Genomic DNA, 27,887 nt, shown 5'->3' with positions numbered 1-27,887 from the left:
CAGAATAACGGATACTCAGTACACCGGCCCCCATGGCAGCTTATCTGCCTCCACCTCATAGCCTCTCGGGGATGCCCTTCTGCAGTTAGACTATGGGTCACTTCCCTTCTCCTGGGGACAACACTTATATTTGCAACATAGCCCATTTGAGATGTAGCCCTATTTTAGATCATGCGATAAATTGCATGGGACATCCCTCACCTATTTTTTCAAAATAATTTTCCAGTGTTTCTATCAGCCTTTTGTATTCTGTATTCAGAAAGGTTTGCCAGAAGGGTGAGGCCTGAATATTTCTTACAGTATTGAACACAAAGGGAATTTGGTCTTCATGGAAATAGAAAGGCTTGTTTCTTTCTACTGATGTCTATGAAGATAAGACTTTATTTCTTCACTTACTATCCATTTGTTCTAAGATAGTGTCTTACTTTGTTACCTAAGCTGGGTTGAGTCTACTAGGCTGAAATGATCCTCCTGCCTCATCCTCCCATGTCATGGGGATTACAGATACACAGCACAGTGCTTGGTTAACATGTATGCTTCTGTGATGTTTTAAATGGCTTGTTCTCTCTTCGTCTCTTTCCCTCTTCCCTTCTTCCCTCCTTCCCTCCTTCCCTCTTTCCTTCCTCCCCTCCTCCCCTCCTTCCCTCCCTCTCTCACTCCTCTCCTCACTGGACATTTGAAGTCTACAGTTGCTCTAGTTGGTTCCTTGGAAGATCTAAGGCAGTGGGTGGTTCTCAACCTTCCTAATGCTTCAGCACTTTAATACAGTTCCAGAAATATAAAATGACTCCATTGCTATTTTATTTTTTTTTCCATTTTTTATTAGGTATTTAGCTCATTTACATTTCCAATGCTATACCAAAAGTCCCCCATACCCACCCACCCCCACTCCCCTACCCGCCCACTCCCCCTTTTTGGCCCTGGCGTTCCCCTGTTCTGGGGCATATAAAGTTTGTGTGTCCAATGGGCCTCTCTTTCCAGTGATGGCCGACTAGGCCATCTTTTGATACATATGCAGCTAGAGTCAAGAGCTCCGGGGTACTGGTTAGTTCATAATGTTGATCCACCTATAGGGTTGCAGATCCCTTTAGCTCCTTGGGTACTTTCTCTAGCTCCTCCATTGGGAGCCCTGTGATCCATCCATTAGCTGACTGTGGGCATCCACTTCTGTGTTTGCTAGGCCCCGGCATAGTCTCACAAGAGACAGCTACATCTGGGTCCTTTCGATAAAATCTTGCTAGTGTATGCAATGGTGTCAGCGTTTGGATGCTGATTATGGGGTGGATCCCTGGATAAGGCAGTCTCTACATGGTCCATCCTTTCATCTCAGCTCCAAACTTTGTCTCTGTAACTCCTTCCAAGGGTGTTTTGTTCCCACTTCTAAGGAGGGGCATAGTGTCCACACTTCAGTCTTCATTTTTCTTGAGTTTCATGTGTTTAGGAAATTGTATCTTATATCTTGGGTATCCTAGGTTTTGGGCTAATATCCACTTATCAGTGAGTACATATTGTGTGAGTTCCTTTGTGAATGTGTTACCTCACTCAGGATGATGCCCTCCAGGTCCATCCATTTGGCTAGGAATTTCATAAATTCATTCTTTTTAATAGCTGAGTAGTACTCCATTGTGTAGATGTACCACATTTTCTGTATCCATTCCTCTGTTGAGGGGCATCTGGGTTCTTTCCAGCTTCTGGCTATTATAAATAAGGCTGCTATGAACATAGTGGAGCATGTGTCCTTCTCACCAGTTGGGGCATCTTCTGGATATATGCCCAGGAGAGGTATTGCTGGATCCTAACTGTCATTTTGTTACTGTTGTGAATCATAATGTAAATATCTGATATGTAGGCTATCTGACATTGACCTCTGTGAAAGGATTGTTTGAGCCACCAAAGGGTTTGTGACTCCCAGGTTGAGAACCACTCCTCTAAAGTGAAGCCTGCAGGACAGTACATCTGCTTAAAAACTTTTGAGGGACTAGTCACTAAGACCTGCCACATGGTAGAACAATAAATTAGTGTTCTCCATCCATTTACCAGTGCTGGCTCATGGCTATATTGGCGTTAAAAAGAAAGTTAAGACAATCAATTTTCAACCTATTTGCAAATGTAAAATAGCTCATTTGGCATGTAGCCCCATTTTAGATCACTTGGAAAACTGCATGGATCATTTCTCACCCATTTTTACAAAATGATTTTTTTTAGGATTTATTTTGGTGTGGACAAGGTCTCATAGTGTAGAGCAAACCAGCCTGGAACGTGCTATGTAGTTCAGACTCCCTTCAGTCTGCCCGCTTTTCTGCCTCAGCCTTTTATGTGGTGGGATTACAGATGTGTGCTAGCATATGGCGGGTTAATTATGTATTCATCTTCAGCCCTGTCCCACTTACATACTACTCTTTCCCTTTGCTGTTTTTCTCATTATTTAAGTAGTTAGTCAGACCTCTGGGCAATCTCCTTCCTACCTCCCCAACCTGGAGGCCCCTGCTGCATTTTTGAACTTGTCTTTTAGGCTCTCCCTCTCTTCTTCCTCCGTCCCTTCTTCCTTCCTCCCACCTTCCATCTCTTCTTTCCTCCCTCCCAGGACATGTTTATACACTCTTTCAACCAGTTTAAATAAGATTTAAAAATAAATAATAATCAGGAAAGAAACCAAGTCAGTACCCAGCCAAGGAAGCATTCTCCTCAGCCCCATCTAGGCTTTTAGTGTGGGATTTCTGCTGCCTCTCCAACTCTGAGAGACAGCCATGATAGTTTCCCTATTTAAAATGTGACCCTGGACACAGAATGACCGGGGATGAAACAGTGGCTGTGGAGGTAGGTATCAGCGCGCTTGCAGGCTTATGGTGGTCTCACCAACACAGAAGCAAGCAGGACCTGCCACGGATTTGGCAATGTAGAACTTACTAACCCGTGCTGGAATGTTTACAATCCTGTTCACACTTGGAAATGTGAGCAGGAGTCCTTGAGTTACTTTCTTTATGCTCAGAAATGACTGGGTGCCAGGATCTGAGAGTCATTAAAGGTAACTTCAGGACAGAAATGTCTCCTTGTGATGAGATTGTCTCCACCTCTGCCCCAGTGGACAGCCTGCTGTCCTGGGACCCACGGACACTAGCCTTCGCCACCCCATGCTCCCCAAGCATAGAGGGTACCTCTTTCGAGGGTATCCTTTCTGGTTACTTTGTGGTTCGTACATCCAGAGCAGCCCATGCAACACAGTACCTTAGGGTGGGCTCTACTCCAGCAAAGGATTAACTAAGGCTGACTACAAACTCTCTCCATTCATTTCAGAAGTATGTTTCCTTATTCTTAGTCTGCATTTTATGAAGGTATACCTAAATTTGGAAAGGTGTATTCCAAGAGAACTCTGTTTTGAAGGATTTCAAGGAAGGCCTCTTTTTAGACAAGGCTGAAAGTCACAGTCTGCTTTCTATCCCTTTTGTGGCTCCATATTTTTTCCCAGTAGATTTCTCACTGAGGAATTTAATTCTAATTTGGTTAACAGGCAGGCCTTCCTCTATGAAGGGCACTTTGAAAAGTATCGTGTAAGCCCATGGGTTTGGACACATTGCATTCGCCACAGCCCATTTGCTGCAGAATACATACAATAAGAAAAATGGCTATACTTCACACAACCTAGTTTGCATGTACGTGAGTTGAAAAAATTATTATAACAACTCCTTTTAAAAATCTGTGTAGGCCTGGGACAGCACTAGTAAATGGGAACCAGAAAGCTAATTTATTGTTTTCACTACGGGGTGGGACTTGTAGCATTTTAATATTAAGCACAGCTAAGAGTGCGGTGCGAACCCACTGAGTCTGGTGAATGAAGTGTTTCAGTCATCTATCCCTGTACCCTTGTGACATCGAACTCTAAGCGAAGGCGGGTCACCCAGTGCGTCTTTCTGCATTTTGTGCTATGAAATAGATAATATGGGAAATGCAGTGTGGAGGTAGCACGTAGAACCAGGACTCACTAGACTCCCTAAAAGAACCACAAGTTATTAGTCTAAGATGCCAGGGGGTATGTGCTGGGATTTCCTGAAGGGCTGAAATAGTGCCCTCTCCTGAGGCACAAGCTGCCCCTGCAGGCAGGCAGCAAACTCATATAGCAGTCTCTAGGTTTGGAAAAATGTCTCAGAGGACTAGAGCTGGTCAACTCTTTCTAGTTGCTATTCTTTCTTTAAAATGATGGCAACAATATCAACAACCAAAACCCCAAACAAACAAAAGTCATTTTGTTTGTTTTCTGAGCAGGACTCATCCCGCTGCATGTGTATTGAGGTCAGAGGACGATTGCTGGAGTTGATTCTCTTCCTCCATACGGGTTCTGTGGCTTGAACTCCTCAGATTGTCAGGCTTGGTAGCAAGTACCTTATCCACTGAGCCATCTCAGCCAGTCCATCACTTCTTAAAGTCTCTCACTCGCTCTTCTCTCTATCTTTGTGAATATGTATGTGAGACACGCACACATTCACACACACACACACACACACAGAGAGTGGGGAGGGGGAGGGGGAGAGGGAGACACAGAGAGAGACAGAGAGAGACACAGAGAGAGAGCCCGACTAACTGGAAATGGAACACAGGGCCTTTGCACACGTTTGGCAAAGACTTTCCTACTGAGCTTTATAACTCTAGCCCTTTATTTTACTTCTTATCTTGAGACAGGGTCTTAATAAGTCGTTCACGTTGGCCTTGAGTGTACTGTATAGCCTAGGCAGGCCTCAGCCCCCTGAGGAGCTGGGATTACAGTCTATACCACTAAGCCTGACTCTTGTCTCAATTTAGTTTTTGCATGTGTTCAGTAGACAGCCAATTCTCCACTGAACGGCTAGATCTATGCTTTTTCAAGACTGTCTGAGTTTGCTTCATCAAACATGGCAAACAAATAACCAGTTCTCTCAGAACCTCTGCTGTGCAAATGTCATCATCCATGCAAACACCGCTTCTAATGCCAGCTCAGGGCAATGGGTTGCCGTTCCTTTGGGAGCTAAAGGTGAGCCTGAAGATTTGGGTTGTGTGCGTGTGTGCGCATGTGCAGGTTGTTGTCATTTGGTTTTCTGGGTTTGGCTTGGTTTGGTTTTGTAGGGTGAGGTTGATAACTTTTAAAGAGGATCCCTCAGCTTGCTCTTGTCCTAGCATGGACACTGAGTGGCACTGGGCATTCCTCAGTCCTTTGGGGGTGTCCGTCAGAGTCGGTGGTGCTGATGATCAGAGCACCCTCTGGGCATGGACTTCAGCTGTGGACATCCCTGTTTTCATTATCAAGTATTTTTTTTCTCTTCACTGTAAACATTAACCCTACAAATAGGCTACCACATGTCTGACGTTTTGATGACGAAAGACTACAAGTGGTATTGACACTGAATCCAAAACATCATTTTACTAATGGGCCGTGCTGCTTGGCTTTGTTGCAATCTAGGCAAACTGGTGATACCAAGACGCAGGTAGGATTTAGCCCTCATAAACAGCCTAACTTTCCCTTGTCACTTATGTGCCTAGGATGTGCAAGCGAGAATGGGAGGCAGCTTCAGTTCATGAGCAATTATCAGCTTCATACCTAGCCAGCACCAAACAAGTGTAAGAGCAAGATGTCAGGTCCTTCTTACTGCAGTTTGCTTCCTAGTCCTAATCTATTTAAAACATGGTCCTTTATGACATAGCGGCCTTCCACACAACACAGAAGCTTGACTGTATCTGCAGTAAGGCAGAGTGTGCGCATCGAATTCTATGCCAACGAATGGAACTCGCCCAAGGTTCTTCTGTTAAGATGGTGACAGTGTAAGAGGCTACCTTTTACCTCACTTAAGCCTTCTGCCTTCTCTCCCCAGGGGTCAGCAGATTCCTATACAAGCAGGCCATCGGACTCCGATGTCTCCTTGGAAGAGGACCGGGAAGCGATCCGGCAAGAGCGAGAACAGCAAGCAGCTATCCAGCTTGAGAGAGCGAAGGTGACTTTCTTCCTTTTCTTTTAACGCGAGCTGTCACGTTGCTCAGCGCCTGTGCCCAGCATTTCTACCTCACATCTGTCTTAGTGTTCCTGATAAAACACTGACCAAAAGCAACTTGGAGAGGAATGGCTTCATTAGACAGCTCTGGTCACACTCATCAGTGACAGAGTCCAGAGTAGGAACTCAAGCAGTACAAGAACCCAGAGGCAGGGACTGAAGTGGGAGCTACGGAGAAACTCTGCTTATTTGGCTAGCTCTCCACGGTATACTTAGCCTTCTTTCTGATACCACTCAGGGCCACCTGACTAAGGGCTAGACTGCTCACGGTGGGGTGAGCACTTCTACATCAATCACTGGTCGGGAGAATGTTCCCCGGGCCTGCCTACAGGCTGATTTGGTAGTAGCATGTTTGTAATGGACATTCCTTCTTTACAAACGACTCTAGCTTACGTCATGTGTCTCTCTGGAGTATTCATTTTCCAGCCATCCGGCTAAGGCTTCTGATTGCAAGGCTCTCTGTTGTTTGTGCCCCTCACAGAAGTTAGTGGTATCTACAGGAGCCTATTTCTTATGAACCTTTTGCCTTTTTCTGTTTGATTTCGTGGTAATTATTGGTCCTTTCCCAACCTAGCAGTGTGGCAATATCAAATGACCTCACAACGTATTGGCAGAGAACCTTCTGAGCGGCGAGCCTGAGCCCTCTGTTCTTGACTCCTCCCCATCCTTGCTTGCCTCTGTTACACACCCACCCCCACCATGCTACGGATCACTTCACTGCTGCTTCTGTTCTGTGGTTTCTAGATTTCAGACTCCCACTTCAACTTCAGCATGGAGTTATTTTGTCTGCCTGTTTGTTTGAGAAGGGGACCACTACACTGTCCATTCTGGTCTTGAACTTGTGGACTTACTAGCTGGGCTACAGATGCGCACCATCGGACCTGGTTAAGCCCTTTGAACAACTCAAACAAGAGCAGCAAGACAGAGTGACAGAAGCCATCACTAGCCAATATAGGCTTCAGATCTTCTTCTTCCAGAAGACACAGGATGCAGCAGGAAACCAGCTGCACAGTTGAATTTTAGGACCAGAATTGCTACTAGAGCTCTCCCATTCCTCCTATATCTTTCTAACTTATTTTTCAAAGCATAGATAGGCCCTTTTGGCAAATTAATTTTTATGCCCAGCAACAGCATATGAGACACGGTTTATGGCTAGCCTGTCTGCTTGCTTCCATAGCTAACTCCAGTTTAGAATTTTAGACTCAAGCCCAGATAACGTTAATTTCCTTCCCTTTCTGGTTTCTGATAAGCTGCTTTAGAGATTGAAGCAAGAGAAGAAGGATATGGATGGGTGCATCATTGGGGTTGAGTGTGGGGTTGACGTCCACACACTGTGTCTGTGATCTCTGGTAGGAGGGCATCAGCATAGTGCCTGGGAGGGGACAAAGAGGTCCTACTGTGTGTCCTACCTCAACTGTTGATATTCCCAGAGCAAATGAATAAACCCATAGCAAAGCTACCTAGAGGCTTGGAGACCTTGTTGCTTGTTCTTGTTTTGAAAATGTCCCTTGCCATCTGTTTCATTATTGCGTGGTCACCTAAAACGGGGGTGGCAGGACCATAGCCTCGGCTGGTGGCTGGCTTAGCCCCAACAGGCTGCACCTGCTCAGGAGCACTTTGCCAGCAGGAATTCATATGCAAATTTAAAACAACCAACTGTTAGAAGGTAGGAAGAGGGTACAGGTGAAGAGCCTGTGTGTTGGGTTTAACCTACGTTGGCCTCCATTCCCCTGGCATGACAAGATGGTTATCTACAAAAGATCTCAGGTTTTCAGAACTGAGGCTCTTTCAAAAATCCTTGTCTTCCACCTACCCACCCTCCCTCAAGTTTATAACACCCAAGGTACATTTCCTAGCATGTTTTTCTTCTATGTGTAGACTTGCTCCTCTGTGTGTATGTGTGTGTGTGTGTGTGTGTGTGTGCGCGCGCACTCGCAAGTGCTCCCATGAGTACACATATGCATAATTATGCACATGTGTGTGGATGTCAGAGGTTAATGTGTTTCCTAATCACCCTCCATCTTAATATTTGAGGCAGGTCTCTTACTGAACCTGGAGTTCACCTTTTGTCTAGACTGGCTTGGGTCAGCAAGTGCCAGAAATCCTCCTGTCTCTGCCTCCCCAGAACTGGAATTAAAGATGCACAGCTCTGCAGCCCGCTTTTGTCACAGATACTGGGACTCTGAATTCAGTTCCTCGTGCTTGAGCATCAAGTACTTCAACAACAGAGCTGTCTTCTAGAACTTCCCTCCCCCAAGTAGACACGTCCTGTATCCCACAGTTGGGACAGTGTCTGGGACAGGTTAAAGTAAATCCACAGCTTGTAGGAGCAGAGAGAGCCGAGCTGACTGCCCCACCTCTGTACATCCCTCCCCTGTCTTTTTGGGGCTGGCTCCTTATTGAGGATGTTAGGAAGTACTGCAGAAAGAAAATGGCTGGGCCGAGAGCAATGAGTCACTCCCGGAGTCATCTCTGCAGATCTCGGGATGTGGCCTGCAACTATAAAACCCAGAGGAGAGCTCTCTCTGGAAAGTGATTTCCTTGTTGCCTGGAACCATCATTCATCCTGTGACATGTTTCTATAGGAAAAATGCTTCTCTCTCCCGTTCTCTCCCTCGCTCACTCCTCATTCTGTACTTCTGTCTCCAGTCCAAACCTGTAGCTTTTGCGGTGAAAACGAACGTGAGCTACTGTGGTGCCCTGGACGAAGATGTGCCCGTTCCCAGCACAGCCATCTCCTTTGACGCCAAGGACTTTCTTCACATTAAAGAGGTAAATGTAGGACATACTGCACCTCATCACCTGCCAAAAAAGCTAGAGCTGGGAGTCAGCCTGTGCCAAGCCCAGAGGAGAGGCGACCCAGAGAGCTGCCAGTGTGGAGCCTCGGTTAACGCTCTGGGCCTCTGCATCCTCTCATCTCACTGAGACTTAGAGGATGAGATCATCGCCTACCTGCACTGCCACGTGGTCCCAGCAGTAGGGCACACCCAACATTTAGAATGATAGCATGGACTTTGAATTTTGTACCACACCTGTTCTCTGTCTGTCTGTCTGTCTGTCTGTCTATCTCTTTGTCCTGTCTCTCTATGTTTCTCTCTATATCCTTCTCTGTCTCTCTGTCTCTCTGTCTGCCCTCTCTGTCTTTCTCTGTCTCCGTCTGTCTCTCTTGTCTTTCTCTGTCTCTTTGTGTGTGTGTGTGTGTGTGTTGGGAACCAAACCCAGGGTCTAGTGGAGACTACAGAGCCATGGATCTATGGATCTAACTTAGGGAAACATGAGTTTGGTAGCAGCAGTATCCAGGAGGGACTTTTTACAGAAGGATATTATCATTAAAGACACTGAGCTGTGGCTCTGAAATACTTAAAGCTAAGAAGGGCATAGAGGACTCTAGGAAACAGACAGTTTGAGGGGATGAGCAAGGTAAAGAGGACTTGAGGCTTCACGTGTGTGGAAAGGTAGAATAATAAAATAATACAACAAAAGCTTGAGTTCTGTGCACAGCCCAGGCACAGTGTAGTTCTGCTTTGTATCAGGCACTGTGCTAAGTGTTGGAGGATGAGATATAAGGACCGCTGATGGTCCTTATGGGCAAGGCACTCTGAGTCTTGGGGCAGGGTGAATAGTATTCCTGATGTCTGTATGTATAAAAGAAACAACTGGACTCATGTCCTGAAGGTTCACAGAAAGAGTCAGAACTGGACACAGAGTGACATCAGGGGGACAGCTGAAAACACCCCAGCATGGCCAGAGAGCAGTAACAGAAGTAAAACAGAAGAGGCCATGTCCAGGATTCAAGACAGAGAACCTTCCTTTTGGATGTGCTCAGGTTGAATTCAGGGCCATATGTGCACCAGACAAACATTGCTGAGCTGTTAGCCGTAGCCCTCAGGGAACATCTTGCACCAGGGCAAGAAGACCGGTCCTTATCACCAGACAGTAGGCTGGAAAGGAGTTTGGAATAAAGCAGAGATGTGCTCTGCCTTTTGTGTGAGGATGAGAGCTGTGATGGGCAAGGGGAAGCACCTAGGGCTGCAGAGACTGAGCAGTCACTGGGCAGCTTAGAGGAAGGGTGAAGGAGCAGATAGAAGGGATTTGGAGGCCCCACGCCACTGCATGTAGTAGAGCAAGCAAGAGAGGGAGAAACAGAGGGATGGTGGTCAGCTTATTTAAGTTGGCTGGAATTATAGGAAGGAGCAGCAGCCTCTAGATTCAGCTTTTGAAAGAGAGAAGGCAGAAAGGGGACCAGATCTGGCAGTGCACGGCCATGAATTTATGTTTGAACACACTCTGTCTGGGGCTATCCCCCTCAGCACATGAGTGGTTGAATCTCTCTCACTATTTTCTTTTTTATTTTAACTTGATAAGTTTTAAGTTAAAAGATAAGTTTAACGTTTTATTTTTAAAGATCTATTGATTTATCTCATATACGTTGTTGCTGTCTTCAGACACACCAGAAGAGGGCATCAGATCCCCGTTACAGATGGTTATGAGCCACCATGTGGTTGCTGGGATTTTAACTCAGGACCTCTGGAAGAGAGCAGTCAGTGCTCTTAACCCTTGAGCCATCTCTCCAGCCCCTCTATTTTCACTAAAAGCAACTAAGTCATCTTCGTGAGTTACCTGCCAGCATTCATCCTTTCAAAGGTGAAGCAAACTTTAAGAGCAAGGGACATTCTTCCACACATATGACACAGACATTCCAACCTTGCAGTATTTTATTGCTTTTTACATTGCACTAGTATTCTAGTTTTTATTAATACTTATTTTAATTGGACATATTTATGTGATCATCTGATATGTATTACATATAATAGGTCACAATGAAATCCGAAGAGTTAACACTTTGGGTTCTCTAAACTTAAATAAAGCTTTCTGAGGTAGGGTATGACATTTTGAATCATGTATGAAGCCTGTCCTGACCAAGTTGGAATAACTAATATTTGCATCTGCACAGAGGCACTGTGTGTGGCACCTTTGAGCTGCTCCGAAGGCACTTTGCTGTGTCTTGCTGGCAGTGTTTGGCTCTGTGAGCTGTTGATCAAGGGATTTTCCTCCAGCCTAGCAGCTCCTTTTCCTTGTGTAGTGTCTGAGCTAGTAATCGTATATGGCTCAGAGCCACTGTTTTCTCATCTTGCAGATCAGATTAAAAAAAAAGAAATCTTAGAAAGAGAACATGCTAATCACTTTAGGGAAATCAAGATGGAGAAGACTGGAACAGCGCTAAGGGGCCTTTCCAGAAAGCTGGCTCAGCCCGTGGGACATCACCAACCCAGATGGGCAGGCTTCTGTAGCAGGCTGATTGCTTCCTGTTCAGCCATCTCTCAAGTACCTTTCTAAGTGCTTTCTTGGCCTAAAGGTCAAGAATGGGGCTACAACAGTGGAGGTTCCAAAGCCAAACAGAGGGCCTCATGCTTCCACTCTGCACCACAGTGCCTTGCTCCCCAGGGGCCGGAGAACTCTCACTTACTTTGAGTAGGAGCCTCTGTGTTCTTTAGCTGTTTCCTAGAACTACGGGAAACCACTTTGGGAAGTTGTATTAGCCATCTTAGGCAACGCTGTAAGGCCATTGGGGTACCACTTAACTAATTAGTATCCTGGTGGGCTGACTTAATTTCAGGAAATAACTGAAGCCCCAGGAAACTATGACTCATGGTCTGTGTTATTCCTGCCACACTAGAATGTAAACCCCAGACCTTATGCACCAAAGATTTCAAAAGGGCCCTCTTGCCTTTTCCTAATTACAAAGTAAACAGGCCTGTTATTTCAGGTGTGTTATCCTGAGTTAGTCAGGAAACTAAGACCCAGATTGCTCAAAGTTCCCTATCCATCAGCTCACACTCCTTTCAACTCTGACTCTGATTGGCAGGGAGCCTGGCTGATGCAGGAGCTCTGAGCAGGAAGGGTTGAAGCCTGCCGTGTCACTGTCATTTCAGTGTGAGATTGTTACTTAAAATTATTCAAATGCCATGCTGTGATGACTCAATGAACCTTCCAGGCTTCCTTCTCACATTGTCAGTACTGGAGATATGCCAATTCCACTTTCTTCTTCTTTTTTTTCCCCTCCTCTTTTTTTTTTTTAAATTAGGTATTTTCTTCATTTACATTTCCAGTGCTATCCCAAAAGTCCCCCATACCTTCCCACCCCCCCCACCCCCCATACACTCCCACTTCTTGGCCCTGGCGTTCCCCTGTACTGAGGCATATAAAGTTTGCACGACCAATGGGCCTCTCTTTCCACTGATGGCCGACTAGGACATCTTTTGATACATATGCAGCTAGAGACACGAGTCTGGGGGGTACTGGTTAGTTCATATTGTTGTTCCACCTATATGGTTGCAGATCCCTTTAGCTCCTTGGATACTTTCTCTAGCTCCTCCATTGGGGGCCCTGTGATCCATCCAATAGCTGACTGTGAGCATCCACTTCTGTGTTTGCTAGGCCCCGGCATAGTCTCACAAGAGACAGCTATATCAGGGTCCTTTCAGCAGAATCTTGCTAGTGTATGCAATGGTGTCAGCGTTTGGAGGCTGATTATGGGATGGATCCCCAGGTATGGCAGTCTCTAGTTGATCCATCCTTTCGTCTCAGCTCCAAACTTTGTCTCTGTAACTCCTTCCATGGGTGTTTTGTTCCCAATTCTAAGAAGTCCACTTTCTTCTGAACTAAGTAACTTATCTTACAGTTGGTATATATTTCAACACACACAGACATGCACACATACACAAATACACATGGATACATAGGCACATATTCACACACACATATACACACAAATATACATATTGACACACATATACGCATGGATACACACACAAACACACATATACACATGGATACACACACAAACACACATACATGTACACATACATACAAAGACATATAGATACACATACAGAGCCACACATATACACAGAAACACAGAGACACACACATACACAGGCAAACATACACACATACATACACACACATATACATAAAACACATATACACACAACATGCACATGTACATACACACACACACACACACACACAAATAAAATCAAAGAAAATAAGTTTCTTATTCCTGGAAGGTTTAAATGATATAATTTTTATCTATTTTCTAGAAATTACCAGTAGAAACATTCCCTTGAGACAGGTGGCTTAGACTAAACTTCTGTCTGCCCTGGGCTCAGTAAATCAATAATTGCCAATATAATTTTTCTGGCACTTTGGCTAAGACCTTGCTGATAGATGGTTACCCTATACTCATTAGAGTCATTTGTGGACTTGTGTCCCTAGTTTTGTACGTTATGAAACCAGGAAGAAATCGTTCAATTCCCTTAGGTCTAGGCCATAGATTATTTCCAAATCATATCTACAAACATGTCATTTGTTCGGACTTTGTAACTTTTGGACTTTTTCCTCAAAGAATGGGCTATGCCTTCATTTGAAATCCTGCATTTGAATGAGAGTCTACAGTAAACAGTATCCTATGAATTTCACCTGAGAGCTGTTAGTGAATGACTGTCCTTCAAGAGTTTTACACTTAACATGTTGTTACCATTGATACAAACTGTGTCTGGTGGGACCTTTTGTCTCGAGGACTAAGTAGGCCTTCTTGAAAGAACTGAATGAATCCAGAGGTTAGAACCTACTTTTGATAAGGGCTGACAAATAAGAGTGCACAGGGTTCTAACTGACCCACTGCCTCTGCCATAAAGCAACTTACATGGAAACACAGCCTCTTCAGGCTTTGTGGCTATTTTCACAGTAGGACAGCAGATTCGAGTATTATAGTAGAGAGTGCATTTATCATTTGGGCCTTTACAAATAAAACCCCTGAAGAATCCTCCTTTAGTCTGTGAGCTGAAAACATTTCCTACAAAACACAAAACCACGACCTTTGTGGTCTCTATGTCCTGTGTGCACTCTGAGGCGTAGTCCACCTGACGGTGTAACATTGTATCCTTCACTTCCTTGGAGTTAACTACTGAGATGTGAGGGTAACTGAATTACTATTGAGGGTAGCTTTCCTCTCTGCTTTCCAGAAATATAACAATGATTGGTGGATAGGAAGACTGGTAAAAGAGGGCTGTGAGATTGGCTTCATCCCAAGTCCACTGCGCTTGGAGAATATTCGGATTCAACAGGAACAGAAAAGAGGCCGTTTTCATGGCGGGTAACACCCCATCTTTTTTATGAGCTAACCTTTTCTCCTTTCTCCCTCCCTCCCTCCCTCCTTCCTTCCCCACTTTTTGGTGGGAAAATTGGGCAATATTGTCAAGTTGTTTTTGTTTTTAATTTAAAACTGGATAAAGCAGTTTATTCTTTTGACTCAACCTCTGTTTTCTGTTGGATTCTTTTTTTCATTCAGGAAGTTGGGTTCTTTCCAATTCTCTTTGCTGGGACCCCAATGAAAACCCGCTTTTAAAGCAAAGAGACACTCCCCTGCATACATGCTATTCTTGAGGAGGATACAAAGGCTTCAGGTTTAACTGTTTCCACTGTGCTCTGACCCCTAGCTCCTTAGAAACCCACGTGAATTCCACAGTACTCAGTAAACCCATCTCCAAACCCTGTTTTCTTCTGTGAGAGTCACACAGGGCCTCACTTCTCAGGACAGCTCAGGTGGCAGCTGACATGACCTAGAGTTGGTGTTTTGCTTGGGTCCCTGTCAAAGACTCTGTCTGGTGGGCTCAGTATGTGGACAGTCCCCGGGGTCCCTTCCTCTACCTGGGCTCCTGTGCCATCTTCTGCTTGCCCTGTGCTGATGACACCAGGGAGCTATGACAGACTAGCCTCTAGTGTTCAAAAGAAACGGTGTGCCAGTGGCAGGTCCCAGCAGTGTGAGCACAGCCGGAGAGGAGTCCAAGCCACACAGACCCAGTGCTGCTTGGATGCCGTGCCGCTGCTCTCTGTGAAGCGCCAATTTCATATATGTTAGAATTCTTCAAAAGCCTTCAGGCAGAGCAAGTTCTGCTAGTGTTGTCGTCGTTTTGAGACAATCTTGATCTGTAGTCCAGGCTTGTCTTCACAACTGCTGAGGCAGTTCTGCACCAGCTCCATGCCCTATTGCTAGAGTTGCAGCTTCGTGTCACCATGTCTGGACGAAGCCATCTCTTGCCCCAAGCTCTCTTTTTCAGTTTGATTTTTTTTTTCAAGTAAGAAAATACCTGTGTTATTTAAGGTTACCTTTGCTTTTATCCTAATGGAAACCTTTCCAGGATAATGGAAGACCAGAGAAGTACAATTAACCCACCCTTCTAATGATTAATTTGTAAAAATGTTTTATTATTAATCCTCTTGTTTCCTTTGCTCTAGACAGTTCATCCCCTCTCCTTCTCAGCACACTGGCAACACTTGGCCCTTCCTGGGGCCGTGGCATCTGCCACTGCCTCCTCCTCCTCCTGGGCCCCTCTTCCTCCTTTGTGTTGTCTCTTTTAGGCCCCTGTGGCACCACTCCAGTGACACCTTCCTTCCCCACCATATTTTAAGTTGTACTCACCCAGGAACCACCCTGTCCCTGTATTTTCCATCTCTTTCCAACTTAATTATTTCTACTACACTTAACTACTCTCAGAAATATTATGTATTTATCTATTTCTCTTGTGCAGCCTTGATTATCTCCTACTAGAATATGACTCCTCGTTTCTCACCATTGTTAACTGTTAGTACATGCATATATATGTAAAAATATATAGTTTTCTTTGAGGCAAGAGAAACAATAAAGTCCTGGGCTTTATTCGCAGAGGCTCATTTGTCACGTTCCTCTCTGTAGAGTAGAGATAACTCCTATGTCCATAGATGGGGAAAGCTAGTACTCAAAGATATACTGCAGTGTGTCCCACCATCCTGCCAGTAAGTGTCAGACCTGTTCATGCTGCAATATAAGCATAACTGAATTCCTATCGATAGAACCGTGACTGTGGACAGCAGAACAGGCCATGGAACACCCTCCCACACACACTTTTAAGAAGTTCTCCCGTCTTCTTGCTTGTTCTGAACTGTCTGGCCTCTGGCCAGCACTTTGATGACTGGTCTCAGGTAAACGCAGCACTCTACAGAGCACCCTTACCAGGGTCTCTGAGTCTTTCTGCTCAGTTCTTGTACAGATAATTGGGATAGATAATTGACCAAGTATTTCCAGGTCTCAATTTGTTCTCCACTTTCTCTGAGAAACGAGGTCAGAGAAAGCATTTGAGAAGATTTTTCCCTTCTAACACGATTTGGTATGTTGTGAATTATTTAGTAGAAGGCCAAAGAACGCCTTGGATTCTCAGTTTCTGTTTTCAGGGGATCTAGGGAGTGAGTCTTAAGTTCCTTTCCGTGTTCTAGGAAATCGAGTGGAAACTCTTCCTCCAGTCTGGGAGAAATGGTATCAGGAACATTCCGAGCAACTCCCACAACAACAGGTGAGGGGGCTTGCTAACGCTTTCACTGGTTTGGAAATAAAGTCTTGATTTAAGATTTAAAGATGTAAAGCTTCTTTTATGAAAAATTTCCTTGCTCGTTTGAATGCTATTTGATTTGGAGAGTACTAATGATATAAGAATCAGGTATAGTTTTGAAAAATCTCGTTCACCCCCCTATAGCCAGTAACTCTCCCTGTATAAACCAATCTCAAGTTCATTATTTTACCCAAGAACTCAAGCTACTTTAAGATTGTGAGGCCAATAGAGATAAAAGTTCCTGAACTGTCACAGCAATGTACATCATGTAGATGAAGCTCTAGCATGTGTTGGGCCCAGGTTGTACATCCTGGGAGGGATATAGCCTCGCTGCAGCCAAGATGACTTTGTTTTTATGTTTGGACATCTGGCAATTCCAGGTGAGCCCTAGAGTTAATGCAACAGAGACAGGGTATCTCAATAAAGACTGTGTGTCTTTGGAAATTATGAAGATCTTCACCGAGAAAGTCTTCTTCTATCACATTCTCTGATGTGATTCTCCTATAAGCTAACTTCATTCTGGCCAGGACATGTGGTAGATTCTTAGTACCCAACATTAGGCTATCACACTGCAACATATATCAATGCCAGGCAGAGTCTGGGACAGCTTTAGGTGGATGCATGTAGACAGGACCTGCTGTTTGGATGGCAGCAAAACCACCTTTGTTGATTGTGAAGTAGATTTCTTTCTGTTTGCTGGGCACTAGGCTTCGTCACCAGCTTTTCTCTTACCACCTAGAGGGGAGAGGGGGAGCTGGCTGTCCAAGAGTTGAGAGGAGCATAGTAGAAACAGATGTGTCAGGAGGAACAGAGAACATCTGCTATATTACCTCTGGGTTTACCAACAGTCACAAATAATAAGACAGTAACAATAATAAGAATGTTTGAGATGATAATGATTTCGCTTACATTGTATCATTTCTTTTTTCTTTTTCTTTTCTTTTCTTTTTTTTTTTTTCATTTCGCTTAGCTAGCTTGCCCTCAGCTCCACTGTGAATAGCACACAATGTGGGCACACGCATGCTTAATGATTAGCTAACAACCTCCAGTGCTGTTTGAGTGCCCATCCCCAGCTTCTAATGGGAAAGTCATCGGTACAGAGAGGAAGGGGTCTGTATTTCATGTTCTCACACAGCCTGTCCAGAGCGAAGTGGCAGAGGGCAGTGACCTGCTGAGGGGGTGCCAGGCAAGCAGTGAGGACAGTTACAGGGTACCTTCTCCCATCTTTTAAACTCATATGCTATCTTTTACGGAGATTACATATTTTGATATGGCTCTCGTTGTTGTCTTTTAGCAAAACAGAAGCAGAAAGTGGTAAGTTGTGTTTCCTTTCTAAACTCCTGCTAAGGTTCTGATCCGTCCATGCCTGTGGATGTCCCGTTTCCGTGACCCACATAGCTATAATGTGAGGGATGGACCTCCTCCGTGGGAACCCTTAGTAGGCACTTACTGAGAATTCTGGATGTTGTGGCTGTCGAGGAGAGAGGCTCAGACTGGCCTTCTCACTCACGTTGACTTGTCTTTTTCAGACGGAGCACATTCCTCCGTATGACGTCGTGCCGTCAATGCGTCCTGTGGTGTTAGTGGGGCCATCACTGAAAGGTTATGAGGTACAAATTTTATCCATTGCTCTCCTTTCCTCCCTGGGGACTATCCTTTGGATTCTGACCCCTCCAAGGTCTGATGACAGATAGGAACTGGTGGAAGGCAGCTCAGAGTATGTGGAGGCAGTGGTAGGGAAAACCGGTAAAAACAGGATTAAATTCTGGAGATTAACTGAACATTGCCATGTAATGAAGAAGAGCTCAGGCTGTGGTGCACGACATTTCAAAGTTTGCCATTCTGGCTTTGTGCTTAAATGGATAAAACCAAGTGGAATGTAATATCTAAATCTGAAGCTTCGGGCTACCCACTCACCCCTTCCAGAAGGATGATGTCTTTTAGAGAGGAGGAACTTAGTATACATTTGTTGAATGTCCTAATGATTTTCTTGAGGCAGATCTAAGATTCTATCTCTCTTTCTCCGAGTTGAAAATGTCAGATGATGAGCAGGAAAGTTATGAACAAGAAAATTAAGTCCCAGACAAGGAGAATACCCAACACACAGGCAAGTAGGGCAGCTGAGCCCGGTGTCAACTTTGAGGCTATCCACTGCTCATCACTAGAGGCAAACCTAACTGTGCCGTGCAAAAAACGGCTAGCATCCGTGCGCATGGCAAGCTTATGCCCTCCTTGAGGCAGAGCTACCTCCTGAAGGACTAGGAAGGAGAGTTTGCCTGGGGTCCTGGTGAAAACTCTAGGTTCATTTCTCAGCATCCTGGAGAAGAAGTGCAGGGAGGCACTAGCAGCTGTGTCTGATTATCATGGCCGTCTGCCCTCTGAGACCCACTGTAGCTGCCTGGATATCATGGGGACTCTCCTCGGTCACTGTGTCCTTTGCTTCCGCCGCTCTCACTTTTGACTTCTCTCTCTCTCTCTGTGTCTCTCTCCCTCTCTCTGTTGTGTTTGCCTCGTTCTTTTTTTCCCCACCTCTGCAAAGGTAACAGACATGATGCAGAAAGCCCTCTTTGATTTCCTGAAGCACAGGTTTGATGGGAGGTGAGCCATACTGACGTTTTTGTCTTTTGATTTTTCCTTAACTGAACAAGTGTGATAAAGTGACTTGTGGATCTGTTTCCAACCGTTACAGAAGTCGAGTAGTTAAGCTGAACTCAGTGTTCCAGGGAGTACACACTGGAACAGCCACAAAAATATGGCATATAGCCTGAGGTCCCCAAGGTCAGAAGGGCCTGGAAAAGGAAATTAATCCATTTTGGGGTATAATGCATATTTGTATTTATTTTCTCCCTTACTATTGAGTTCATAACAATCTGGTTTTCATGAAGAAATGGGTTAAAATGTTTGTTTCTGATGAATATAATGGCTCACTAGTCATGTTGTATAGTATCTGGGAACTATGCATATGTGTAAATGCATGTATTCATGTGTGTGTGATTCAAAGGACTAATATATATTGCTTTGTAATATATATGTATTAAGGAGGGAGCAATCATGACTAGGATATAGGCTTCAGAGTCACTATTGAAGGCAACTACACTTATTTGCGCGCTATTTTTTAGAAATAACCTTTCTATGCTTTTAGTTCTGTTTTGTATATATCCCACAACAAGCCATTATCAATACAGCTGAGCTCTCAAATAATTCCCTCCTTCAGTTCTGTAGAAAGCGTCTAGAGCTCTTAGGTTTCCTAGAGAAGTGAGGGAGATCTGTGTTGACTTAACAATGAGAGTGTGCTTGTCCTCAATGTGAAACGTGGCCTGTGCAGAAACAGCCCCCTGAAAAAAAAACTGAGCATTTGTCAGAAGTGAATTTATATAGCGCACTTTGAGAAACCTGAAGAATGTGTCCAGTTTATCACTTTAAACCAAAGAGTTCTTTTTACAAATCTTTAAATACTTTGAAATAGATTTTAGAGTTTAATTAATGCAGCATTGAAAGAAAAGGTAAACATAATCATGCTTTAAGCATAAATTGTGTATCTATAAAACTTAAGTACAAACATATAGAAGTCCATACAAATATGTATATGTATTTATAATTTGTCAAAGAAAAGCCTTCTATGTAGTCATGTGAACATACTCATTGGCTTCTAAGACTAGCTACAATATAAGGAAGCTGAGGGGCTGGGCGGGCCAGTGGTAAGAATGCTTGTGTGCAAACAGAGAGCCTGAGTTCAGACACCCGGCACTCACATAAGAACCATCATGGCTCTCACGTGCCTGCATCCTCACTGCTGTGTGGGAAGAGATGAGAGCCACATGTGGGCTTGTGGCGCTGGGCTATGAAAGACTCTGTTTCAAATGAATAAGGTGGGAAGGAGCAGATCGGGATTCCCAGTGTCTTCTATTGTGGGCACTCACATACAACACACATACCACATATACACACACATGCACACATGTACACACAATACATACATACAACACACATACCACATATACACTTACACACATGCACACACATATACACATGCACAACACACACGCATACAACATATACACAGGCAACACATACACATTCACACATACAACACATACACACACAATGCACACACAGCACATCAGCACATACATATACACATACAACACACACAGCTGCAATTTTACTTCTAGTAATTGAGAGTTGCATTGAAAAAATGGGAACGTTTGCCTCCCATTAGGTGGACTTCTAAGTATATGATTGAGTTTAGGCCAGATCACCTTACTAATAGACCCCCAGATGTAGAATGGTTTGAACATCCTGGAAGCTTAATTTTACTCACTAAATGATCAGAGATAGGGGAAGACGGGTAAGTGGTGAGGGGAAACTCTGTTAAAATGTTTGCTTCACCTACCATTTGTGGCCCTTGGTCTTTGGCTTGAGTTCTCCAGCCTGCTAAAGGGAAGGGCCCTTTAGTGCCTGCAAATAGTGCACATAAAAGCTCATTTCATTGGCTAGAACTTTGTTGTGCTGTGTTCTTAGCTGCAAAGGAGAATGGGAAATACAATTTAGCTATAGACCTCAGATGAAGAGAAAACAGAGCTTGTCTTTGCCATAATCCGGTGGGCACAAAGGGTTGGCTAAAACAGGAAGGCATGACCCATAAGTGCCTCTATGGATGGCAGGCAGCTAACATGAGAGGCCGGGTCTGCTCTTCTTGGTTGCATGTGCACAGTCCTTTCAGCTCTATGGTGGACTCATTGGTTTTAACCTGGGGTACCATCACTGTCCTGAGCAGTGCCACCCTCCCCCCACCTCTAATTCTATCACAGCCTTTGATGGGAACAAAGTCCGTCCTGTAACTCAGCCTACACTTGTTAGGTTGCTTTGGTTCCATATGACATCCCTACAAACAATGTTGTTAAAGGTTGAAAATAGCACTGGTGAGAACAGGAAACTACTTCAGAATATTTGGCAAATCAAAAGCTGAGTGGCTTAGTGGCTATTAGTGAAGATGGATACCGTCTTTCATCCCAAGGCCATGGAAGAGGTTGTTCATTTAGTTGCAGCACAGGCTTGTCTTGAGTCAAGCAGAATTTACCTGCCTCAGTCACTGTATCTACACTATTAGAGCTCCTTTCAGTTTAAGGAGAGAATTAAAATTTCAATGCCAAGTTTTCATGGGATCTGGTGATACAGAGAGTCTGGGGATGGTGAGATCTGGAAGCAGCTAAAGCAATAACTGGAGACAGAGGCAGGACTAGAAGAGTCTGATGCATAGGCATGGCTAGAGAGAAATGAGTAATAAAGATGTGGGGTAGGGAGAGTGAACTTGCTTTCAGGTAACGAGAAGACAGTACTGAAGAAAATCCCTGTGAGCCCACTGCAGTGTGGCTGGACGGTTGGATAAGGAAGAAGTTGGCTGGGAGCTCCTCATAGATGCTAGCACGTCTTCTGTGTGGGGAATGCTGTGTTTTGAGCTGTGACAATCTGCTGTGTTGTGTTTTTACCAATTAATAAAAGGAGGGAAAACAGCGCATAGTCTTGAGCTGAAATCAGCCAAGAGAGCCATTCCACTGAAGATGTTGACACAGTGGAAGTATATACACGGTCCAGTGGGAGCCTGTTCAAGGCTCCTTTGGCTGTGACTGTAGCGTGGTAGACATCACGGTCAGAGGGTGCCCTGTAGTTTTCAGGAAGAGCACATTAGAGGTCCATGGGTTTGGAGGTTTTCCTGTTCAACACTGCATTTCAGATCCCAATTCAAAGTCAATACAGTGGCGCAGACAAAGTCCATCTGTTTGACTGAAACAAGCAAAAGCTTGGATGATTTTCCTTCCCACGCTTTAGGAATATGAGTCACTGTAGGCCTGGGTCTTTCTCGGTCTGAGTCTAACTGCGATACATGTAAGGAAAAATGAAAACTGAGGGATCAAGCAGCCCCTGAGAACCTATTGGATATGTGAGTGTTCACATGCAAGAGTGAACTGGGAGGGGACCTGGTGGCACTCAGCTTTCGGGGGACACAGTAGGCACAGAGTGTCTCTATTTCACACCACAAACACTACCTATGGCTTCATCTTTTCCAGTGAGGTTTGTGCAGTTGCTCAGCCCGGCACTGACAGCATGAACAAGCAGCTCCCGGCTGCAGTTTGCTGACTTACACTATGTGTTTCAAATCCCCAACAGTTGTCATCTAGGCTTAAAAATTTTAATTTAATTTTAAGTAATTAATAATTAATAAAATTAATATTTATCAATTTAATTAATTGAATTGTTAATTGATTTTACTAGCACAAATTCAGTGTGCATAGCACTGGATTTCATAAAGACATCCTTGAGCTTTTTGACAATTACGTAGCATCATGTTGTGTCCTGAAATCATACATGAATCCTAAGAGGCCCACAAGGTCCTAAAAAAAAGGGAACTCTGCCCAAGGAATATGCAAACTAAAATGAATGAACAGACAGAACAAGACAACCCAAAATGTTCAATCGAAAGACAATTTGAAAGAGAATTTAAGCATACAACGTAGAGAGGTGCTAAAACTTAGTACAGAGTTTATTAATGGAACCGTCAATTGATGACATCAGGAAGCAGCCACACCGTGTAAGTCAAAACTGTTTGCCATTGCAGTTCACAACTGGAAAAAGAAACGTCTGTCTCACAACCAAAAACCCCTTCCACTCAGCTTCGACCACAATTTTCCCTCCTAGTGCCTGCTTCAAACACTAGAAATAACTAAACACTTGTGTGCCAACTTGAATTACATCATGTCTCACTGCATTCCCCAAAGTTTTCTCTATATATGGGTTTCACCAACTCTGGGACAGGAGAGTTCATGGTGGTAGACTGTAAACTTTGAAAGATAAGACATGAGGAAACTGTTCCCCTTGAGTCCTTGGATCTCCAACTGTTTCCCTTATATACAATTACACACACACACACACACACACACACACACACACACACATCATTACAGTCAAGGCAGCTTCTATTTATATACTTATTTATTTATTTATTTTTGTTGAGACAGGGTCTCATGTGTCCTTGAATAACCTGGAACTCACTATGTAGACCAGGTTGGTGTGGAACTCTCAGGGAACCACCTGCCTCTGTCTCCCAAGTGCTGGGATTAAAAGTGTATGCCATCACAGCCACTCTTCTAAGGCAACTTAAAGAAGGAAATGTATTTGGGGCTTACAGCTCCAGAGGGATAGGAGCCCATCACAATCATGGAGAGGAAGCACTGTAACAGGCAGACTTGGTGACTGAAGCCAGGAGCTGAGAGCTGAGAGCTCACCTCTGCATCATAAGCAAGAAACAGAAAGAGCAAACTAGGAATGCCATGTGGCTTTTGAAACCTCAAAGCTTCCAGTGATGGACTTCCTCCAGGAAGGCCATGCCTTCTAAGCCTCCCCAAGCAGTGACACCGACTAGGGACCAAGTAGTCAAATATCTGAGAATGTGGGGGACATCTTAAACCGACATACATGCTAAGAACAATCATTTAAGAAACTGGTTTTCTACAGTGCCTTCTTTTCCCACAGCAATAACCCTCTGAGATACTAATTACAAATCTGAAACCTTTTTATTGATTAGGGGATGAGGCTCAAACATGCTGTAATTTGTCCTTGAGCATGAAAATCAAAAGAAAGATAGAGGGGACCCTGGGGTCTCCCTTGCCACCCTGTTCAATCAGCTTTGGAATATTTTTCCATGTGAGCACTAGGAATTTTAAAATATGTATTATTCTAAATGACCTTCTTACTAATTAGCTGGAATAGAGAAGGGTCTTCCAGCTGTTACATTAGCAATGTGGGAATACTAATTAGATTTGAATGGATATGTCATAACTGAAAGAAATATCTTCCTATAGAAAATCTGCAGAGGGGCAGATGAAGTAGGTTTGCAGATAAAGGCACCTGCCACCAAGCCTGGAATCCTGCTGTAAAGGTCTGCACCAGGCAGGGTTTAGAGAATGGTTTTGCTGGGTTTCAGGGACATTAGCTGCCACACCCTATCTTCAGGAGAACCGAACTCCTGCTGTCCCATAACTGTGGATACTGTCTCAATGAGACTGCTAAGGGAAGTGTTTGAAGGTTTCAAGATGCACAGAGTGCTAGAGGACCAGGGGGAGGGTAAAGGAAGAGGGCTAGGAAGTATACCACTAGTTCAAAGACATTATAAACTAAGGAACACTTGATGGTGTCTTAGTCAGGGTTTCTATTCCTGTACAAACATCATGAACAAGATGCAAGTTGGGGAGGAAAGGGTTTATTCAGCTTACACTTCCATACTGCTGTTCATCACCAAAGGAAGTCAGGACTGGAACTCAAGCAAGTCAGGAAGCAGGAGCCGATGCAGAGGACATAGAGGGATGTTCCTTACTGGCTTGCCTCACCTGGCTTGTTCAGCCTGCTCTGTTATAGAACCAAGACTACCAGCCCAGAGATGGCACCACCCACAATGGGCCCTCCACCCTTGATCACTAATAGAGAAAATGCTCCACAGCTGGATCTCATGGAGGCATTTCCTCAAGAGAGGCTCCTTTCTCTGTGATAACTCCAGCCTGTGTCAAGTTGACACACAAAACCAGCCAGTACAACGGCAAATGTAAAAACTTTGCTGAGGTGACTTTTATTTAAAAAGAAAAAAATTGTGGCCTGGTATCTGGCTTTGATATTAGTAAGTCTTTCAACAGGAGAAATCTTTCTTTGTCTTTCTTTTTTTTGGGGGGGGGGCGTGGTTCGAGACGGGATTTCTCTGTATAGCCCTGGCTGTCCTGAAACTCACTTTGTAGACCAGGCTGGCCTCGAACTCAGAAATCCGCCTGCCTCTGCCTCCCGAGTGCTGGGATTAAAGGCGAGCACCATTATGCCCGGCTTCCTTCTTTGTCTTACTGACAGACATAGGGGTGGAGTCTGCCCCTTCGTAGTCTCTACTTCATGTGTGTGTGTTTTTGCTAACAGACAGTATATATTATTAGTGGAGTCTTTTTCACTAGAAAATAAAATGAGAAAAAGAGCATTCTGCCACCCCCATTGTTTCCTCCACTTTTAACTTTCAAAGCCACTGTTTGCATATACATTAAGGTCAATAGTACTTGGATAGCTTTATAAAAGTGCTTTATAACCCAGGGAAAGCATAAGAATGCACATTTGCTCATGATTTCTTCAAAATTTAAAACCCAGGAGTTACGATTTATATAGAACTAGAAAATTTGGGCACCACAAAAATTATTATTCTGGAAAATTTGAATTCTGCCTTAATCCATCCCCACTTATCTACAGCCATATGTGTGGTTGTTCTGGAATATGACAATATGCTTCTATTCAGATGCCCTACTCTTTATCAAACAAAAAAACTAGAGCCCCAAATTAAGCCTGAGTCCCCAGACTAGAGGACATCACATCTCAGAACCACATGAGCAGGCATGGCAGTCAGAACCTGTAGTCCCAGCATTCAGGCAGCTACGGCAGAGGGGTTTCAGCAAGTGAGAGGTTAGACTGGGCTACAGAGTGAGACTCTGGGAAGGAAGGAAGGGAGGGAGGAAGAGGGAGGGAGGGAGGGAGGAAAGAAGAAGGAAGGAAGGGAGGACAGGGGAGGGAGGAAAGGCGGGAGGGAAGGAAGGAGGGAGAAAAAAAGGTGTAATAGAAACTCAGATAAATATGGGGCTCACTTGGTTCAAATCTCACAGCAGGGGGAGAGTTATAAACCAGCTCCGGATGGCTTGGTCGTCTTAGAGAGCTGTTACTGGAAAACAAAACTGAACCAAAAGAGAACTGGTGACCAAGCTCCTTCCTACAGTGAAGGCCTCTAGATCCTCGTTGCCTGGAATGGAGCAGATTCTCTCTGTTCTCAGTTTCCTTCTTAGGAGAAGGTGGAAGTTGCTCACCAGTGTTTTCTGATGTCATGCAGCTCAGTTGAACTTTTCTTTTTTGCCTTTTTTTCCTTTTTTTCTTTAACAAAACAATGAAATTATGAGTGAGCTCGACATAGGAGAGAGAAGTTCAGAAGTATAAGCTCTGCCCATGTTGATGCTCACAGCGGTCCCAGGAAATCTCCTCACAACTTTTATTGCTACACGGGATAATTTGATGCTGCCTTAAATAATTATCAAGGCATAAAGGTTCAAGAAGTTAGAACACGGTGGTATTCCAAGCACCTGCAGCTTATAGATGCAGCCACCCAGGCCAGCACCACTTGGCTTCAGTATCCCGCTACAACTTCTGTACATTCTATTGCTGTAAAACTTGAGCACAGTGGTGGATACCTATGGCTCCTGGACAAAGGAGGCTGAGGCAGGAGGATTAGGAACTCAAAGTTATCTAGATACATATTGAGAGACTCTGCCTCAAAAAATGTTTGTTCGTTCCCGAGCCTTTATGAAAAGGACAATTTTTGGTCCTCCCTAAGGCTTCTAGTCACCAGAGCCTCCAGACTTAGAATGGCCAAAAACAGGAGGAATGGGAGGACGTGTAATTAAATTCATGAAGTTCAAAGAAGTTCAGCCCTGGAGAAGAATAAGTCTGCTAAGAGGATCAAGGGAAGCGATCCTCCCTTTATGAACTCACCCATGCTGTGCAGATGAGGGTAGGGAAGGTCTGTGGATTTCTCTGATTGTCCTAGGTGGACCAGCTTTGAATTCTACAGACAATAGTTGGAAGCTGAGCGGTCTCCGTTAAAAATTATTTTAAAACAATAAAATCTACAAACCATCATTTGATAATGTGTGGTCCAGCTGTTCCCCTCTCTCCATACAAAGTCTCTGCTTTAGTCTTCCATGGCAGCAAGGTGTGTGTGTGTCCTAACTTATCATAACTCCAGTGCTCACATTGACTTCAGCGACTGGGGTCATGAGTGCCAACCAGATGTGCACAAGTGCACACCAGATGTGCTCAGATCCTATACTGAGGCTTCCATGCCTGCAGAAAGGAAACCATATTTCTCACATCCTACCCACAAAGCTCCTCTTGGGTCTGTGGAGAAACACTTCATATATTAGAGATTAACTACTGAGCCAAGAAACACAACTTAGTTACCAACTGGTTGGGTTTGTTTTGTTTTTTCTGTGATCAAATGAAGCTTTCCCTTTTCAGCCAACGGTGTTAGGGCAGAGCAGTTGTGTATCCTGAAGGGCTTGTTCAAGAGCAAATCAACTGTGAGTTTTGAGGAAACTGTATAGCTATTTCCTAGAAAGAGCATGCCTAATTCATGTTTTGATTCCCTCCTGGTGTGCTGTGTGCTTTAAAGGCAACTTGGCCAGGCAGGCCATAATGGAGGGAGCCCATTTTCACTGGAGTGGTTTTCAGCTACAGAGCCAAAGCCTGCCGCCATTCATTGTTTCTGTTTTAATACGAGCCAGAGTCTGTTTAAAATCCTTGTGGCTGACGTTTACTGTACGGTGGTTCTGTGGTAGTATGTGAAGTATCTGCTAAGCACTGCAGCTATGAGTCACTCAGA

The 27,887-nt window shown here is 44.3% G+C and overlaps 1 protein-coding gene across 11 annotated transcripts in view; it reads left to right on the top strand.

The window, feature by feature from the left end:
- The window catches only part of Cacnb4 (calcium channel, voltage-dependent, beta 4 subunit), a 248,290-nt gene that overhangs the window by 192,961 nt on the left and 27,442 nt on the right, over positions 1–27,887 (top strand). For 8 of the 11 annotated variants that reach the window (NM_001037099.2, NM_001285426.1, NM_001285428.1 and 5 more), the window contains 7 exons: positions 5,838–5,957; positions 8,664–8,786; positions 14,042–14,172; positions 16,329–16,405; positions 17,736–17,755; positions 17,971–18,051; positions 18,981–19,039. In NM_001037099.2, the coding sequence (NP_001032176.1) occupies positions 5,838–5,957; positions 8,664–8,786; positions 14,042–14,172; positions 16,329–16,405; positions 17,736–17,755; positions 17,971–18,051; positions 18,981–19,039 (611 nt within the window). The remainder of the gene's footprint in view (positions 1–5,837; positions 5,958–8,663; positions 8,787–14,041; positions 14,173–16,328; positions 16,406–17,735; positions 17,756–17,970; positions 18,052–18,980; positions 19,040–27,887) is intronic. The other 3 variants (NM_001355059.1, XM_030247010.1, XM_006497642.4) reach the window with 1 other exon arrangement.

Source organism: Mus musculus, chromosome 2 (assembly GCF_000001635.26).
Source record: "Mus musculus strain C57BL/6J chromosome 2, GRCm38.p6 C57BL/6J".
Taxonomy (NCBI): Eukaryota; Metazoa; Chordata; class Mammalia; order Rodentia; family Muridae; genus Mus; species Mus musculus.
This window is presented reverse-complemented; position numbering and strand designations above follow the sequence as displayed.